The sequence below is a fragment of the Macrobrachium rosenbergii genome, chromosome 3, assembly GCF_040412425.1.
Source record: "Macrobrachium rosenbergii isolate ZJJX-2024 chromosome 3, ASM4041242v1, whole genome shotgun sequence".
In the NCBI taxonomy this organism is placed as follows: Eukaryota; Metazoa; Arthropoda; class Malacostraca; order Decapoda; family Palaemonidae; genus Macrobrachium; species Macrobrachium rosenbergii.
Genome location: NC_089743.1, coordinates 48,230,424 through 48,249,566, shown reverse-complemented (window position 1 = coordinate 48,249,566; position 19,143 = coordinate 48,230,424). Strand labels below are relative to the sequence as shown.

At 37.6% G+C, this 19,143-nt stretch overlaps 1 protein-coding gene across 15 annotated transcripts in view; it reads left to right on the top strand.

Moving 5' to 3' along the window:
- LOC136855399 (uncharacterized) overlaps positions 1-19,143 on the top strand; it is a 61,971-nt gene that overhangs the window by 35,282 nt on the left and 7,546 nt on the right. For all 15 annotated transcript variants that reach the window (XM_067132492.1, XM_067132456.1, XM_067132475.1 and 12 more), the window contains 5 exons: positions 7,492-7,759; positions 8,866-11,155; positions 11,309-11,503; positions 17,493-17,577; positions 18,113-18,349. In XM_067132492.1, the coding sequence (XP_066988593.1) occupies positions 7,492-7,759; positions 8,866-11,155; positions 11,309-11,503; positions 17,493-17,577; positions 18,113-18,349 (3,075 nt within the window). The remainder of the gene's footprint in view (positions 1-7,491; positions 7,760-8,865; positions 11,156-11,308; positions 11,504-17,492; positions 17,578-18,112; positions 18,350-19,143) is intronic.

Sequence of the window (19,143 nt, the reverse complement as noted above, 5' to 3'; positions counted from 1 at the left end):
TATATTTTTTTGGTTATGTAGTTATTTATGTTTTATGCAGTATTCCTGTTCTTGGTATTTTTGATAGAATGGTATGTTGTTTTGTAAATTGTCATAATAGATTTTACCTATGTAGGAAAAGGGAAGGGTCAGGTGCCTGCAACATGAGTGCAGATTAGTTTGATAAACAATGTGTGTCTACAGTAGTTGAAGAGAAGAGATAATTAAAGTTTGGCTTAAGTAAGTCAGAATGAACTTAGTAGCAAAATTTCACCTAATGTTGTTGATCCAATTTTTGCTATTTTAAGAGTCGAGGTTACCCTAATGTGGAGCTTTGTCTTGATTTTACTTTTCTGGTGTGTTGCTTTTACAGCTGGGCTCTTGACATTAGGGAATGTTTGGGAGCTGGCATGATCCTATTTACCTAATTCAGTTACATTATGAACTGGCATAGTAAAATCTTTCAACTTCCTGTATTTCGTGAGATGTTAAGCGACATTCTTTACATTTTTTTAATCATTATTTGGAAATTTGTATTGTGGATCCTCTGAGGAATGGTATTTTGCCTTTCTGCATTTTTAAGTAGTCCAAGAAAAATTACTATATTTTGTTGTTGAAGATTTTTTTGTTCAATTTGGGGGAGTTTATTTGGAATGCAACTGGTCAGTAATTAATTTCCTATGAGTAAAGAATATGCAGTTGTAGTTGCAATTTAGGTTTAATTAGTATTGCAACATAGGTTAATGATTTACTGTTCAGGTGTCAAAAATGTGGTGTAACAAACAAAAGAATTAATATTGTTGGATCTTTAAAATGTTGGATATGTTAAGGAAGTTATGGTCTGCAAAATGTAGTTTAGTTTTTGCTTCTGGAATATGTAGTTATAAATAGCATATTTACAGTATTATTTGTAAGCTATTTGTTCACCTACCACAATGTAAGAAAAAATTATTTATCAAAGAGTAATGGTTTTAAGTTCTTTCAGATCTTCCACAAGTCATTGAAAACAATAATTTCTGGTATTTGAAATAATTATGACATTTATATTAGATTGTTATACTAAACCCACCATTCATAATTAGCCTTTTTCTGTGTGAAATGGACCTGTCCAGTCTGGCTTGTGTGGCATAGACAATGTTGGAGGTATGCTGTGCTTCCCAGGATCTACCCGGTGTTCTTTGCTAGTTATGTTACTGTGGATCTTTCATAGATAGTGACCCCCCCCCTCTGCGGCACATTTAGTACAAGCCCGATGGGGATTACCGTAAAAACATAAAAGACTGTAAATATCACAAATTTCTGTTCGGACACATGGTCTGGCACTGACTATGACCTAACAAAAAAAAAAAGCAAAACCTAACCTTTCTTAGAATATCGGGCCCTGACCTAACCTTCCTAACCTGACTTAGGGCGCCATGCCCTGACCTGGCCACAGGCGCTTTATCCCTCCCTAGATCCCCCTCCCAAGCAACACTGAATATAGGAAACAGATGGGTGGGACTAAATTGCTGTTTGGACATGTGGTCTGGCACTGGCTGCGACCTAACCAAAGCAACCTTAACCTAACCTTTCCTAGAGTGTCGTGCCTTTACCCTACCAGAACTTACCTTACTGACCTGACTTAGGGCACTGTGCCCTCATCTTGCTGGGGGCGAGGGGTGTTTACCCCCAGAGTATCACTTATTAAGCACTCGGCTGGGCTACCCCCTTTGTGGTAGTAGGTTCGAGTCCTCGAGTTTGTCGTACTAATTTATAAAAACAACAAACCAACTGCCTACCATATTTGAAATCTTTTAGTTTTCTTGTCAGTGTTTGAGACTTGATCTTGGGAGTGCTAGAACTGGGTCGTATTATATTCGGTCGGATGGTAAAATGCATTTAGGAGGCAGTGTTTTGATGGCTCTATAGCGGGTGGACATTTTTAAGTATTTCAAGAAATGGCAGAATTTTACGTGAAACACCTTTTGTTTACCGTTTTTGAACAACACGGTTTCTACGACATCAAACAAACGTTTACGTCACATGCTTCCACTGTGGAAGAAGGAATGGGAAAGAATGGCTGCTTCTGGATCAGAGTGCAGGTATATGAATCATACCGTTTTGACTCCTTCTGATTGGTTGGATTTAAAAGTCAGTAGGTCTAGGGTGTGACCTAGGTCAGCTGATTGGCGGGGTTTGATTTACTCGCTACTTGAATTCGGGATGATTGGGGTGACACACGATGGTCACCTTAAGAACTACGGGAGATTGGTGGTGTATGACACCATTCACGCCAACTGGGTACTTAGAAAAAAAGTTACGTTTTATGCGAAAAATTGTCGATCAGCAAATTGATGGAAATTGACCATGTAAGGTTACTTTACGTGTAGTTTAGAACACACTGAACATCTTTTGTTCCATGCACTATTGCACTTTGAGCTATTGTTAATGAGCTGCAGGCAGGTACTGTTGATAAGCAAACATCCCAGAAATGGTATGGATGTATTTCTCTTTTGATAGAGACTTCCTTTTAGGCTGGATACCTTTTGCATTAGGATGTGCTTCTTATCCTTTCAGCAAAGATAATTCTTCTCTCACAGCTTCACAATTTGTCGTTCCTTCTTCGCCCAAAGTTTCACTTTTTTGGCACTTGTAGTTTAGAGGACTTCAACAGCCTCCAAGTCATTTCTTGATGGTAGTCCTCTTGGCTTCACTTAACATTTCTTGGGCTCTTCTTTGATGGTTTCTTGTTATTCTCCTTTAAGGCTGTCCCTGTTTGCCCTTGTCCTTTCTAAGCTCTTCAGTAGGCTTCATACCTTTTCTGATAGCCTCGCACTAGTTTTGGTCTTGATAGGGGATGAGTTTGCTCTGGAGTTCATGTGCGATAATCATCTGCTAATAAGGGCTTGTTCTTGGACTCACATGTTTTTTTCATGTTATTTGTCTTCTCATGAAGTTGTTCTTTTGTGCGTTGTGTTGGTGGTCTAGTCATGCTTCCAGCAGTTGTATATTTCATCTGTCCTTTTGCTCAGGTTGCTGTATTTGTTTTTCTTTCAAGATTAACTTTATTGTTAGCTTCAAGAGAATCTGGGTCACACACATTTCCCAGGGATCTCATGTACAGCTTTGCATTTGTCAGAGGTTTGAGTGCCCTCTTCTCTCCTGTTTAGCTTTATGGTGGGTTCTCTGCTATCTTTAGAGTAGTCCTTGAGCCTTGAAAAGCTTCCTTCGTGTGCTTTTATCTGTGCTTTTGGCGTGGTGTGTGTGGGCGTTTCCCATAGGGTCTTGATTGTAGCCGCAGTTTATGAACCTTAAGTCAAAGGATTCTAGTCATACATCTGTCTCGGCTTCTGTCATCCCTCTAGCGCATATAGAGGTGTATTTTTCTTGAGCTACACGCCTCTACACCTTGGATGCTTGTTATGTTTATTATCTGGGATATGTCTTCTGCTGCTTCCTGTACTTACGGAATCTACCTGGATATCCAAGGTTACTGTTAACTCCACTGGAGCTAATGACTTGGAATTTGACCTCTTGCACATGGGGGCATCTAATCTCTTCAGAGACTCAGCTTCCTTGTCCTCTTTAATTACTGTTCAAGCTTAATATGATTAACAGGTTTTGTATACCAGTGTTTTACATTGAGCAAGTTTTTCTTTACAAACCCATTAATCTTAATCTTCAGTGCCCTCCTCCCTTTCCCTTACTCTTCAAGGTGGGGTTTAGCATACTGGAGAGAATATGACTGGTTGATAGCAGATGTCCAGGGTTGGGACTTTAATTTTTTTATATTCAAGTCAATTAACACAAACCACCCAAATTTTTTTTATATTAAAGTCAATTAACACAAACCACCTCTTTGGGGATATGAAATACTGTACTGACATGTTGATTTACGGATTCAGTACTATAGTATATCCAATCATCCTAAGGGGCATAGTGCATACAGTATTGACCTTGCAAATCACAGGTCAATGGTTCAAATCTCCAAAGAGTATGTTTGTTTTTATCACATTCTTTATGTTTGTTTTTATCACATTCTTTAAGTTGTAGCTAGTTATGATTAATGGTTTGTATTAAAACTTTATATGTAAAAACACTTTTTACTGAGGTAAAATAATGCTACACTAAACATAGTGTTCGACCTACTTGCTTTTGAATCCATTATAATCTCTCAGTTCAGTTGTTAGCCATACATAAATACATTTCTGGTATTAACTATAGTTCAGTATTTAGGAAGTTTTGTGCTGCAGCAATTTGATAGTGGGGATTTCTTTCCTTTTAATATATGATTGATAGTGGGGATTTCTTTCCTTTTAATAATATGATAATTATCATATATTAATAGCAAAATTTAATGCATTCTGGATCCATTTTCAAATTATAAATTGTGGTCGAGTAGTTTGTTATTGATGGTCATTCTTTAACTTAATGTTTTGAGACTAATTTTTATATGCTTTTCCCTGAATGCCTTGTTTATCAGGTTTTGGGAAATCATAAAAATTGTCTCGAGTCTCTGTGAATCATAACCAATCCATTCTCAAATAAAAATTTGAAGAAAATTCTGTCTGAGTAGAGTATCTCTTGCTACCATAGTTTTGAGCACAGAAGTACACCAGCATTAAGGTTTGCAAGGTGTTGCAGGTGAGAAAATTTGGCAGAGCCCCATAGAGAAAAAATAAAAATTAGTGCTCTTGTTGTGGCTGATAGGTTGTTGCATGTAGGCTCCACCTCATCATCATCCAGTGATGTCACCTCCTCAGGGATGTCTGGGGGAGCATCAAAGAGGTCCAAAGAAACAAAATAGTTTTGTTGGAGATCAGTGATACCCTCATGCCCCTGGACACTATTCTTCAGGCAGCTGTGCTAAGGATGCCTTTTACTGTTGTGGAGCTTACAGGATTTGATGTCCTTGGTAAAGGTGGGGGGATGCAAAAGAAATTAAGAATGGTATTCCCTTACTGGCAGTTCCTCTGCTTGTTGTGGCTTTTGTATAGAAATTCTGGAGATATGGCAGAAGCAGGGAACATTGGATGATAGGATGCAGAGAGAATCTAGGCTTTGGAAAATGAGATGATGTCAGTGTGTCAGAGGTATTGGAATGTAGAGGTTTGGTAAGGATTGCTGGGCTTACAGTCATCTACTTTTGAGGTTGAGGGTGACAGGGTTATTTCAACCAGTATTCAGTCTCAACCCACCAAGGAAGTTTGTGCAGCAGACTTCCTTTGGGAAGTTAAAGTTAAGTATACCTTAGTTTTACCAGACCACTGAGCTGATTAACAGCTCTCCTAGGGCTGGCCCCGAAGGATTAGACTTTATTTTACGTGGTTAAGAACCAATTGGTTACTTAGCAATGGGACCTACAGCTTATTGTGGAATCCGAACCACATTATAACGAGAAATGAATTTCTATCACCAGAAATAAATTCCTCTAACTCTTCGTCAGCCGGCCAGGGGAATTGAACTCTGGCCCATCGAGTGACAGTCCGCAGCTCTACTGACTCATCCAACAAAGAGTTATTTAGCCTGGATACTGCTTGGAAGATGTTTCAGCTTCTGGTACTGGGTTTTGGCAAGGTAGCTGCTCTACAATTCCTTACTCATATGCCTTGGCACCAGTGACAGTATGGTCTCATGGGAATGACATAAGATGCTGGATATCCTTGGATGATTGTTTGATGATGGCAACATTGACAGCATTGTTTGGGACTGTATTGAGAGAATTTTGACTTAATTTCATTGATTAGATCTATGATCTGGGTATGGACAATAGTTTGGGAACAGCTCATTGACTAGATCTATGATCTGGGTGTGGACAATAGTTTGGTAACAGATATCGTTTACCCAACAGACAACAGGATTAAGGGAGTGTTTGCTTTGATCCAGTAGTTTTCATTATGGAGAAACTCCCAATTCTGCACCATGTGCTTCTGGGGAGGTTGGTTCCCGCAGGTGCTTCAGGTTACAGTCACTGCAACTGCAGCTAGGAAGTTCTTGGTCAGTTGTATATCTCCCAGACATTTCCCAGTTGTAGTCTAGTACATTGTTATGAAGGATGATAACTGGATTCATTTCATCCTAGAGATTCTGGTGTTCTTGGATATTTTGATTCAAGGTTGAAGCACATCTGCAAAACCATTTGGTAACACATCATCAGCTTTCTTGAAATGAAGGCAGGCTTCTTAGTCCTCCACAGAATCATTACCTCATTTTGGGAAAGACCATAAATTTGTTAACTGACAGCGCTGCAGTAATGGCTTGATTTGAAGATTCAGTGTGACACAAACACAGTCCAGTATCAGCTAACATTGGACTTAATGATGTTGGGAATAAATGTCAGTGAATTGCTGAGGTTCACTTCAATGAGATGTGGTATTGGACACAGCTCTGTGAAACAGATACTTTTATCAGAATGGCCTCTGCATCCAGAGATCTGCAAGACTTTTGGCATCTGTGGAGTGCACCATTGGTGGATGTTTACAATGAGCTTCAATTGCTAAGCCCAGCAAATTAAGCAGCCTGGATTTTTATTCCTTCCCATTATTCAGACTCATCAAGAATGTTCAGTTGACTCTGATCCTCTTTGGCCATGGCAGTAGTGGCTTACAGATCTATCGATGTTGATGGACAGTGCCAAGAGACACTCAGCTGGGAAGAAAGGTGGGTGAGGAGGAAGGAGTAAAGAGGGCTTGGGTGAAACCTGCTAAGGGTAGAAGGTCAAGAGAAAGGCAAAGGGTAAGATGGCCAGATAAAGGGAAGTAGGGTTTTTGAGAGGAAGGGTTTACTGGAAGAGGAGGATGTTTTTGATAGAAATAGCTTGGCAAGACACATCATGGCAACTGATCCCTAAGTGTAGAGATAGTGATGGGGGAGAGACACAGTATATGAATGTTGTGCAGTAATATAAGTTTTCTCTATTTAGTCTTATTGCATGCTTGTTGTTATCAGTCATTATTTTAGGTAAATTATAAACTTATGTACAGCAGTGTACATACAGTTGGCTAATGATATAATTATACTGTATGTTTTGTACAAACATGGAAAAGGTGATCATCAGAAAATATAAACAACAGGAAGTGCGGTCATTATACAGGTCCACGTCTATATTTGTCAGAGTAATTTCTTAATCGGAACTAGAAGTTTTGGTAAGCAAGGCTACAGTGATTTTAAGTTCCTGAATGCTACACTTTGTTTGCTCAATTTCACAGTTTTTGGTTGTTTTGTGTTTAATATACCTTATTGTAAAAAAGCATCATGAGTAATTCTTATTTCTTTGGATTCTATACAGTTTTTGATGTTAGAGTATATTTTCAAAGGCTAACCATGGTTATGATTGGGTTTTCTGTTAGCGTAGAGGTAGCATAGCCTTGGCTACCCTAGTCACTATCCCTTTTTACATCAATTTGGATGTATACTCATCCCCCTTGATGTACTAGTGTGAATGATAAAGGGATTACTCTATCATGTAGTGAGAATGAAGTATTTTAAACCTGTCCTATGTATATATCATGTTATTGTTTTATTTTTTCACAGGCTGAGGACCAAGAGAGAGGGAAGGAAAACATCAACAAATCTACTACATCAAATGATAAGGCCTCTAAAGAAGATGCATATGTTTTCAAAGAAGAGGAGGAGCATGACTTTGAACCCAGTTTCCGAAGCTTGAAGAGCGAAAGAAGAAAATCTCTTACGTTAAAAGAAAACCAGTTTGCTCTTGACAGCCAGCGAGAGAAGAAAAAGGGATCCATAGGTGCTGACAGGAAGCTATTGATAGATGAACCATCATCATTGGAAGATAGGGGTAAGTTTGAAGTAACTAGTATAGTATACTATCCACAAACAGTGCAGATCTAACACTTGTTAGGAATCAAGAGTGGGGGGTTTTAGATATTATATTTTCTGTCTTAACATATTTACTTGTTTGCTAGCTCCTAATTTTCTATTCACTCTTCCAGTTCTGATTGTCGTGATATGATTATTAAATAACAGACTTAAGATAGATTTGAGAATAATTTTCTTTTTAAAATTTAGAACTGGAAGGAGGCTGAGGACATGTTTTGGTGACTCTTCCTTGATGGCCGTGATATTACGAAGAAAGAGGAAAATATAAGTGAAAATATCAGGGACAGTTCAGGAAATTCTATAATTATTACATATATTGAAGTAGGGAAATCTCTCTTCTGTGACCTCTTGCTAGGCATTGAAACAGTTGACCATTTTATGACTTCAAACTGTGGTCTTACCTGAATAAAGTCTTGATACACAGGGTATGTTAAGATGGCCATCATGGAAGTAGATCACAAAATTAATCAATGATTGTTTAATACCACTTAGAATGGGTCTTGAATGAAACTTCACCAAAGAGGAAAATTGGGTATCCAAGATATTAAATTGTGTTATGTTAGACTTTTGGAAAAGTAAAGACCTATTAAAAATGGCAGAGTTTAGAATGATGCCAAATTTCATTAAAGCTAAGTAGAATATGCCAAATTTCACTAAAGCTAAGTAGAATGATGCCAAATTTCATTAAAACTGAGTAGAATGATATCAAATTTCATTAAAGCTAAGAGTGACATGTTGATAAAAGAGGATTGGACTCAGGCTCAGTTTCCAACTTATCATAAGATGAATTTGCATTTTCATCATGTCGTTACTTGCTTTTATAAAATAGTTTTTCTTAGAATTGTAATGAAATCATGCAGAAAAAATGGTTTTAGCATGAGTTATTTTTGCGTAATTAAGAGACTGGTGTACAAAAAATGATGTATAACTTTTCAAGGTGAAACAGTCTTAAAAATGCAATGTATAGTATTTACTGTATGCTTTCATTAACTAATGTATATGCGGATTTTTAATGAATTAAGTAGTATTTATACTAATATTTTTCAATATATATTTTTTGCACAGGTGTGAAAGATCATTTAATCACCCAGAAAGATTCCTCCATACATCTTAAGAATTCAAAGAAGATTGCAACGACTTCCAAGATGCTTCTTCATTCAGATGAGGACGATGATCTCCATGACAATCTTCCTGAAAGTAGCAGCTTACCAAAGAACCTAAGGGAGACATCTTCCTCTTCTTCCTCCTTCTCGTCTTTCAAGCACAAGAAAAGAGAGGAGGAGGGAACGCGTAAGGAGAGGCGGAAAAGAGATGGAAGTGAAGATAATGAAGATGGTAGAAAGAGCCATCAGGATTCACCCAAGGACAGAAGGAGAGGGGAAGAAGACTATAGTAGAGAACATCACAGAGATTCTTCCTCCTCCAAAAGTAGGAAGAGTGACTTGTTAGAGGTTAATGATGTTGATAAAGAAAATAGAAGAGAGACTGAAAATCATATGGAGTCTGATAGAAAGGAAAAGTTGGTAAGGGGGGACTTAGTGTCTGTTAGTGTGAAAGAGGTGGATAAAAAGCGAGATGTAAATAGTAAAAGAGAACATGAAACTAGAAAAGAAACCTCTGTATTTAAGAGTAAAAGAAAACCTGATAAAGAAATACCTGATGAAAGGACAAGGGAGTCTTCAATAACTAAAGTGAAAAAGTCTGATGAAGAAAGTCAAAAAGAAATATCTAATAAGAGTAAAAGGTTAGATTGTGAAAATATACCTAGAATTCAGTCAAAAGATGAAAGATGTAGGAAGGGTGAAGAAAGAGGCTTGATAATTACCAGTGAAAAAAGTGAGTTGAAATTTGAGGACAGAAATCATGGAAAAAACCGTAGAAAAATGGAGTGTGAGGAAGATGGTGAAGAAATTCGTAGAGAAATTTCTCCAATCAAAGCCAAGAGATCAGATTCTTGTGACAAAGAAAGGAGAAGAGACAGTCATTCAAAAAGTCGAAAATCAGAAAGTGATGTGGGTGCAGAGGAATACCAAAGAAGTATCTTACCAACCAAAAGCAAACCAAAATGCGAGATTGTTGATGATGATGATTGTCGAAAAGACTCTTCAGTTAGAAGAAAAAGGTCCGAGTCTGAAAGAAGTCATGATGATAACCAAAGAGAAATGCTTCCTCGAAGCAGAAGGAAAGTTGAACATGACGAATGCAGGGATGAATTGCTTAAAGAGTCTTTGTCACCAAGAAAATTGAGAGTGGATTCTAGTGAAAGTTTGGAAGGAAAAAGGGATCACTCAGGAACAAGGAAGAAAAGGCTAGAATCTGAAGAAGTGGAGGACAGCAGAGAAAGTTCTAGAACGCGCAAGAGAAATGACCCAGATGAAGTCAGTGAGGATAGACGAAGGGATAGTTCTCGAATAAGAAAAAGGCATGAAGAACATGGTGGTGATAGATTACTGGAATCTCCTGTGAAGAGCAGGCGAAAACACGAAGAAGGTGGGGATGGTCACAAGGAATCATCTTCAGGAAGAAGTAGGAGGAGACATGAAGAAAGTGAAGAAAGCAGACCAAAGGATTCAGTACCATCTAGAGGTAAAAGAAAAGACCATGATGAAACCATGGAAGAGGGGCGTAGGGACTCGTCAAAAAGCAGGAAGAAGGTGGACATTGATGATGCTGAAGAAGAAAATACAAGGGACAGCAGTTCTTTCTCAAGAAGTAGGAGAAGAAGTGAAGCTGATGACAAAGACCATCACCATCACCACCACCACCATCATCATCATAGAGAGCATTCATCCAGAAGTAGGAGGAGTGGAACCTATGATCAGAAAGATGACCATCGCAGTGAATCATCGAACCGCAAGAAAAAAATAGAAACAGAAGAAAAGGAGGACCACAGTGTACGTGAAAACTCCTCAACAAAAAACAGGAGACGACTGGAACCCGAGGAAAGTGAAGAAGAATCTCCTCTTAGTAAGGATTCTTCTAGAACAAGGAGGAGAGATGAGCATATAGAAGAACCACTAGTAATTAGTCACAGAGAATCATCTCGAAGAAAAAATAAAGAGCAAGAATTAAAGAAAGATCCCTCTGAATCGAGAAAACTAATAACAGAGCAGACTCCTGAATCAGAAAAGCCACATAGGTTACGAAGTAAAACACAGAGTCCGTCTGTTGTGTACAGTAGCCGTGATGGACGTAGAAGGAAACACTCTGAAATGGAGGAAGAAGAGCAACGTGCAGAAGTCACTCCTGTCAAGAGTCAAGCAAAAGCACAAGCACGAAGAGCTGAAATTGAAGACTATCTACTGCCTAAATATAAGCGAGCGAAAAGATATGATGATGGAGATAGAAGTGACAGGTGAGTTTTATAGTTTCGGAGAGGAAATGAATGATAAAAGTGGTAGAAATGGTAATGATCATGTACTGAAGCTTATCTTGAATATTATGTTTTTTTTTCCCCCAAGAAATTTATGAGCTGACATACCTGATTAAAGTGTGTTTTGTCTAACAGGTCATCGAGACGAGAGAGGGAAGCTGAAAATAGACAAAGGTTAAAGAAACTGGAGGAAGAAGCTAAAACTAGGAAATCGAAACGAGTTGAAGAGCAGTCTGAGCTACTGAAAGCTAAGAAGGCTAAGTTATCTACTGGACTGCGGAGAAGCCTTCGGGGAGTTCATGCAGAAGAGGAAGAGGAGGAAGAAGAAGGGTAAGTATTGCAGTTGTGACATTTTATCTGATTGAAATTTGTAAAGTTGAACATTTGTGTGGAGTGATATTTAATATTTATTCACCATAAAATAGTTTAATGAGACCACCAAGTCCCATTTTGCTGGTCTTAAGAAGAAACAAGACCATTGAGTCTTGTTTTGTTGAGAAATAGCTGTTTCAACTTTGTAAGTTTGTTTGGTCTATTTGTGTCATGACTTTCCTTTACATGTTGGAGCTGGTAAAACATTAATTCTGCAAAGTTCATTTGTATGAACATTTTGAGTACAAAAATTCTGCTGAGGGACTATAGTCATACATGTTTATATGAAAAAAGTTTTTTTCTATAACAGCTTTTCCAGCTATGGTAATTACTAATTATAGTACTATTACCCCCAAAATATAATTAGACTGTTAGTTTAATAATTTCATGATTTCTTGTCTTTTGTGTTCCTTGCTTTCATGATTATAACATTATATGATACACATAGATGGTAACATTTTCATGCTAATTGCAAAAGTAAGGACTTAATCAACTGAAACTCTGAAATTTGTACAATTTCTTAACATGAAGAGTTTTTTCAGTGCAGACTAGAAGATATCTAGCTCCTTGGCTGAACTTATAGTTTAAAGATTTCAGCTGTTAGCCTTGGTTCACCTGGAAATCCAAAGATCATGGTAACAAATTTAGATAATAAATAGTTCAACCAGACCAAATAACAGGACTTAACGGCTGAAAGTGCCCCATTGCTTGGCGTGACATCCTTAACTTCATAAATTGATCAACCAGACCATGAGTTCATATTCTGATTCCTAGAACTGGGGTATCAAGTATATAAGACAATAATGTATGGTCTTGATGAGCAGTGTTCCTCATTATTAAATTTGGTGATTTTTATCTTTTCCTCCTTATATGAGCAAAGAATAAACAGAGTTAGCATTGAACATTAATGTCCATGTTAATGTGTGGAGATGCCTACTTATTAATGTGCATACATAATTCCTGGTTTTTGTAGTGAAAACGGGTTTTACTTTAGGATATAGACCATTAGATCTTAGAGAAAATTGGCAATCAATCACCTCTATGTGTTGAAAGGCACCCTTCTGGGTAGTGCATGATCCTTGCTTTTCTGCAGTCTAAATCTACACAAAAAGTTACCCTTCCCAAAAATAGATTCCTGTAGCTTTAATTTGCTGCTCGTTCATTATTTTTTTGTATTCAAAAACATATACCGTACTGTAATTCAAGAGAAAACTGAAATTTAGACAGTGTATTTGGAGGCCTGTAAGATCATATTTAGCCCCCTTCTTTGTACATTCTGCTGCTCTCTTTAATGGTTATGTTTTGTAAATAAGCACCAGTACATGTCCCAGTTAGTGTTCATAATGCCTGTAACGGTAATATTTACTTTTTCTTTTTCGCAAAACACGCACTGCTTTTTTATGTATACAGTACTGAGAAATGTTGCTTGTTTTTTACCTGCACAGCAGAGCGAGAATTAGTTATGATGACACTAAGTTGTGTGAGTGGTTGTATTTGTGCTAAGCTTTAGATGTTTTATTGATTAAGTATGTGGAGTATGCTTTAGCCAATGTGCACAGAAGATTGAGCACTTGGAATTTAGAGTGAGAGAGATTTAAGGGTATGATGTTTAGATGGTGTTGAGTATCTCCATAATTTTGTTTTAAACCTAGATCAGCTGTCACCCTTCTCATTTCGAATGAGTTACTGATTACATCAGTAAACTGGATGGTCCCTGTATTTAATCAAGATGCATTAAAAGAAGATTAATGAAGTATTCACTGATCTTGGCTCTATTGTTTTCTCTCAAACTATAGATGTGCTTTTTCACATATATATGTTAACGGCCCGGGTTTGAGGGCCATCTTTTCATTAATGCATCTGTTTTAAGAACAGAATTAACCATGTCACTTTTGTTGAGATATCTCTGGTAGCCGTGGCTCTTTCCTTGGATCAGCAGATCCCTTCTCCTTCGTCAAAGGACTGTCACTAAACCTATCTTTACACAAAGGCCTACTGAAGTGAGACACTGATATACAAAACTAGACTTTATTGACGAATTTAACGGAAGTGATTCAGCAAAAGCTACAGTCATGAAATGCAGTGATTCACTCATAACTAGAGGAGATACTGTTTCACAAGCAAGTAGAATAATGATTCTATGCCAAGCAATACTAGTGATTAACACCCTGGTCATCAAACAAAGCAATAAGGTCATAAAGACCACAATAAATGTCATATCGTACTGTAAGAGTAAAATACACCACTTCTAAATATTTGTCCCTCCCAGGACGATGTTCGAATTCCTGTAGAAAGAAATACATCATATTAAAACCCTGGAATTAATGTACATATTCAAGACAGAAAAATGCACAAATGGACAATTTCATTGTGTAGACATCATTTGGTTTTACTGCTTCTCAACTGGGGGTTTTCCTTTTAAGTCTGGAAAAGATATAAATGTCACTGTATGTTTCTACTCACATTCTATGGCCGTAAATAACGTATCTTCATACTGGCGTTTCTGTAAACACTACAGCACGCTAAAACACATATCCGCTACTCGAGATCGAAGCAGTCTCCTCGTGAAAACGTTAAGTATATCTTAGAGTAACCAGACCACTGAGCTGATTAACAGCTCCCCTAGGGCTGGCCCGAAGGATTAGACTTATTTTACGTGGCTAAGAACCAATTGGTTACCTAGCAATGGGACTTACAGCTTATTGTGGAATCTGAACCACATTATACCGGTACCGAGAAGTGAATTTCTATCACCAAAAATAAATTTCGCTAATTCTTCGTTGGCTGGCCGGAGACTGGAACGCAGGCCCAGCAGAGTGCTAGCTGAGAACAATACCGACCTGTCCAACAAGGAACTCGTCTCCCCATGAGAGTCACTGTTCCTCTCATAAGTAGCTCATGAGCGATCGTGCACACACACACACACACACACACACACACACACACACACACACACACACACACACACACACACACACACACACACTACCGGAATCTGGGCATTTCCGGTGCATGCTGTTTCCATGTGCTCGGACCATGATCAAATGGTTCTCTGCAAGTGACTGAGCAAATTCCAATGTCAGCACAAACCCACCTGCTGTGAGAGCCACTGACAGGTCATCACATATCTCACTGTTCAAAGACGTAATATATAGGTTAGTAATTAATGAAGGATAAAACTAGTAAAAGTAAAGAATAGTTTATGTATCATCAGACAAAAGGCAGTGATGTAAACTAATGTAGGTGTAGGCATAATATCTCCAATTTATAGTGGAGAAAACAGAAGGATATCAAAAGGAAAGTAGAAAAGGAGCAAAAATATGGTATAATTTTACAAGTTGCCCATAATTGAATTCTTCACTAAAATGTGGTTTTTTCCAGTAGTTTGTTTCAGATGATTTTGACATTTCTGTTGGAAATTACTACTCATTGTTTCCCCTTACAGTTTGGGAAACCTAAATGGGAAATTGGGATTTATGGGGTTGGGAAAAATAAAGATTAAAAGTAAATGTGGGAATGGTCATTACAAGGACACATCCACATTTAACTTGGGCACTTGGTCCAAACCTGAGCTAGAGTGCCATGAATCAGAGAATGAAATATCTGGGATGCATCCTTACCTCAGGTGGTGGGTCCCACCAGACTTTGGAGTGACCCTCAACTTAACATGACCTGGGTTGGCATGATTCATATGGATAAAATCATTTTTTTTTTAAACATGCACAAAAAGGTGAAAAATAACTTTTTTGAGAGACACCAGGATTTTCTTACAATTAATCATGACTATAAAAATAAAGTGTGGGCAACAAACATGGAAGGAAATGCTACAGGTGTTTTTCTTGTAGAATTCCCTTCCCTGTTTTGCACCCATGCTTTTTTTATAGTCATGATTAATTGTAAGAAAATCCTAGTGTGTCTCAAAAAATTATTTTATACTTTTTAGTCTAGACAGAAATTGTAACCGATTATGATTGTAGCCAACGAAATATCCTGTCGAGCCAAAGAAGGTTTGAAAAATCCATAGTTATTCACTTCATACAAATCCTGATACTGGCAGAGGTCACTGTAGGGTCACTAGAGGTCTGTATTGTCACTGGGATTGAGTAACCATGCAAAATTTCAAGTTCATCGGATGAAGGGAAAAGGTAAAAAATTGAGTTACAAGATTTGACTCAGACAAACAAACAAATAAAAAAAGCAAGTTAAATAAAAGCATATAAAAAATACAGTTGATGCATCTTAACTTCAGCTAGGATGCTAGGTCTTATACGATCAAGGCAGCTTTTGAAAAGTTTCATGAGGCTTGTTAAATCCCTCAACATGAAATAACAGAGTTCTGTTAGGTATGCTACCATAGCTAAAACAAAAAAAATTAACTTTGTTTTTACGGGGATACAAATGCCATGTCTTTCATACATGGAGTATTCATAACAAGGCCTTTGGATCATTGATATTGTGCCTCTGTGAAGGGAGACTGAGTTCTAGATTAGTCCTACATGAATCCGGTCTGTAACATGCAGAGCAGGAATATAGTGAAGACCTGCTCGGCCTTCAGGGCAGTGCTAGGGGAGCAGTGCTTACTCTGCCCTCCGGGTCAGTGCCAGCAGATTGGTACCAGTGCCCTTTTTCTACAAGGTGACACCCCACTTCGCTCACAAAGGTGCTCCCCTACCTGCCAGTACTACCTTCCTCCTAAGTAACTACATGAAAAATGTAGTGTTTGGACCCACGTAGGAACAGATGGCATTGGTGACCAGGAAATCTTCAGGACAGGGAAACATCTGCAAGGGCAAAAGTTACTTGTTAAGGAAAATTTAGGATTCAGGGCTGGAGAAAGCCAACTCTGTTGACATTGAGGAATAATGAACATAATAATGGAAAATTGAATCCATTTAACACTAAGATGCTTTTAACTAAAGAGCCTCAATATAAAGTCATGTAATAACCTGAGATAAATGAGAACTGAAGGGAAATATGGTTATGCAAACATCCTTGAGCAAACAGAGCTTGATGAGAGTAATGTAAGGATTGAAAGTAACAAAACGCTCATAAAACTTGGCAAAGAAAAAGCCCTGAATTAGAATTACATGAACTTGAATTATCAGATTATTGAAGTGAATAGTTTACTAAACTGAATATTATTGAAAAGGCCATGAAAGCAGAATTGGGCCACTCATAGTAGTGCATAGGCAGCAGTTACCTTGCCAGCCTGATGGTAAAAAGAATTAAACAACTTTCTGTGCACTGGGCATCACTTTTCAAGTGAAAGAGGATGATGAAAAACAAGTGAACAATGGTAAATGGTAATCTATGAATGGCACAGTACAAAAAATATTAAGAAAAGCATGATGGTCATGGGACGAATGGTATCATGCCAGCATGGTAGTAAGGCTAGCGGAGAATGAGAGATGTTTCCTATGTGGCCCAGTAAAGTTGGCTGGCACATGTTCATTGGGATTTTCCTTTTAAAGTATTGGATTTGTGCATCTGGATGTTTTTAACACAGATTGAGTCCGTATGAGCAATAGGTTTGTCATGAGAAAGTGTTAGTTCTCATTCTTACTTGGGGATTTGAGTATTGTTATTACTGTAAAGTAGTTTAATGAGACCATTGAATCTCATCTTCTAAGCGAGGGACAAGTTTGAGTAAGGTAAAGTTAGTCAGTTAGGTGGCAAGGGGTCAGATGAAATGGATGTAAAAGCAAAATAGAGAATGCAGTAAGCCAAATACAGAAGGGATGCTGCAAAAAATCTTTTATATTGTCATTCCACCCTGTAGAAGGTACTCTTCCAAAGGGATTAGTGCTGAAGGGAATGGTATTGGTGCATTCAGACTCACTGCATTTTGGGATAATTACAGTATCACTGTTTAGTGTATTTTGAACTTTATATGTACAGTAATCAAATTAAATCTTAACTTGATGCTCCCCCCTTTCCATGATATTAGTGTGGATGGTGGTGACTTGGAAATGCCCCACCTTGAACCTATGGTTGACCTTGGAAAACGACCCGAGTCACCGGAACCAGATCAGGTAAGCTACTTTTCATTTTTTATTTGTATATGTCTAGCCTTGGGATCAGGATGCAGATGGTCTATTTATTTGTGATTATTTTATTATAATAATAAATCATGATTTAACTATTGTATATCATTTAAAGAAAATGGATTTTTGTAAGTCAGATATTTGGGACCTTAGAAATTGTTATAATAGTGTACCAGTGCTTTTGTATGCACATGTTATGGAAGCACTTTATTTTTTTTTATCATTGAAGCACAGGGGTAGCAACATGCTGTATGTATAAGAATAAATTCTGCTAATTAAAGAGCACTGAAATAGCATTGTACATCAGTGTGTTTTAGTTTTTATTTTTTCATTTGCTACCTTTTAATGTTATATGAGGTGCAGCTTAATTATATTTAAAGAAGCTAACTAAACTATGAAAAGTCTTTCATTAATGCCTTTCATAAGTCCTGTTTGCTAGAGTGTTTGATAATATGGTACCATTCTCTTGATTGTGCTTTTTGGGATGATAGATAATGGATTTGTGATTGTTTTAACCTTGTAGATGTCATCAGAAAAAAGCAGTGAGGGCATTGTGAAATTAGACAAAGGGGATTGCCTCCCTGATGCTGAAGGAGAAGCTAGAAGTGCCAGTAATAATGAAAAAGCCCCTGAAGAACCGTCCGTTGTTAAGAAGCGAGGCTGGCCAAAAGGTGTACCTAGGGGACCGAAGAATACTGGCCGGGGACGAGGACGAGGTTCTGGTAGAACTTCTGGTCGCCCACCTGGGAGGCCACCAAAGGTGAGTTGGAAAAAAGGTCCCCCGTATGTACATTTCTCCCATGAGAAGTAAATGGCATGGTGTTGCTGCATGAATGGCGAAGGTTGTGCCAGTATAGTTATTGCATAGAGGTGTCATTATGCCAGACCTTGTGTATGATTTGCTTTTTTTTTTTTTATGTGATGAAATAGGAATGGAAATGTTCTGCAGTAAGTGGTTGATATTTTATTTCTGTAATTGACATTCACTTTTTTTTTAAAGTTGGTGCTACTCCGAATGATGATAGGTCACATTTCAATATGCTTGATATTTTACAAATACTCTGTCTATAGGATTTTGAGTTTAGTTTGGCATCTTAAAGTTTTTATTGTACAGCATATAGTGGCTTTTTTTTTTTTAAGTATTTTCAAACTGAAAAGTCCAAGGAATATGAAAGTCAGTAATGAATAGAAGCACAAGCTTTTAATTTGTATAAGCACTGTGGCATTCTGCATATGACTAGGAGTCACTGATTACTACCATCAATTGCTTAAAAGTTAATCATACAAAAATCTTTTGTAGTGCAGTTACTCACCGTGGAAGTGTTGTAGAATAAAAGTATAAACTTGATAGGTGTACTTGAAACCTGTAGGTTTGCTTCATATGTTTTTAAGTATCTTTCAAAAGTAACCTAATTAAGTTTATGCATTTTATTATTAATTTTTTATTATTTCCTTGCAGTGAAGTTCTGTGTTATGGTTATAGTTGAAACATTTCATGTTGATGATTTACAAATATCTTTTATTGCTTAACCCTACTATGATATGAACTTAGCA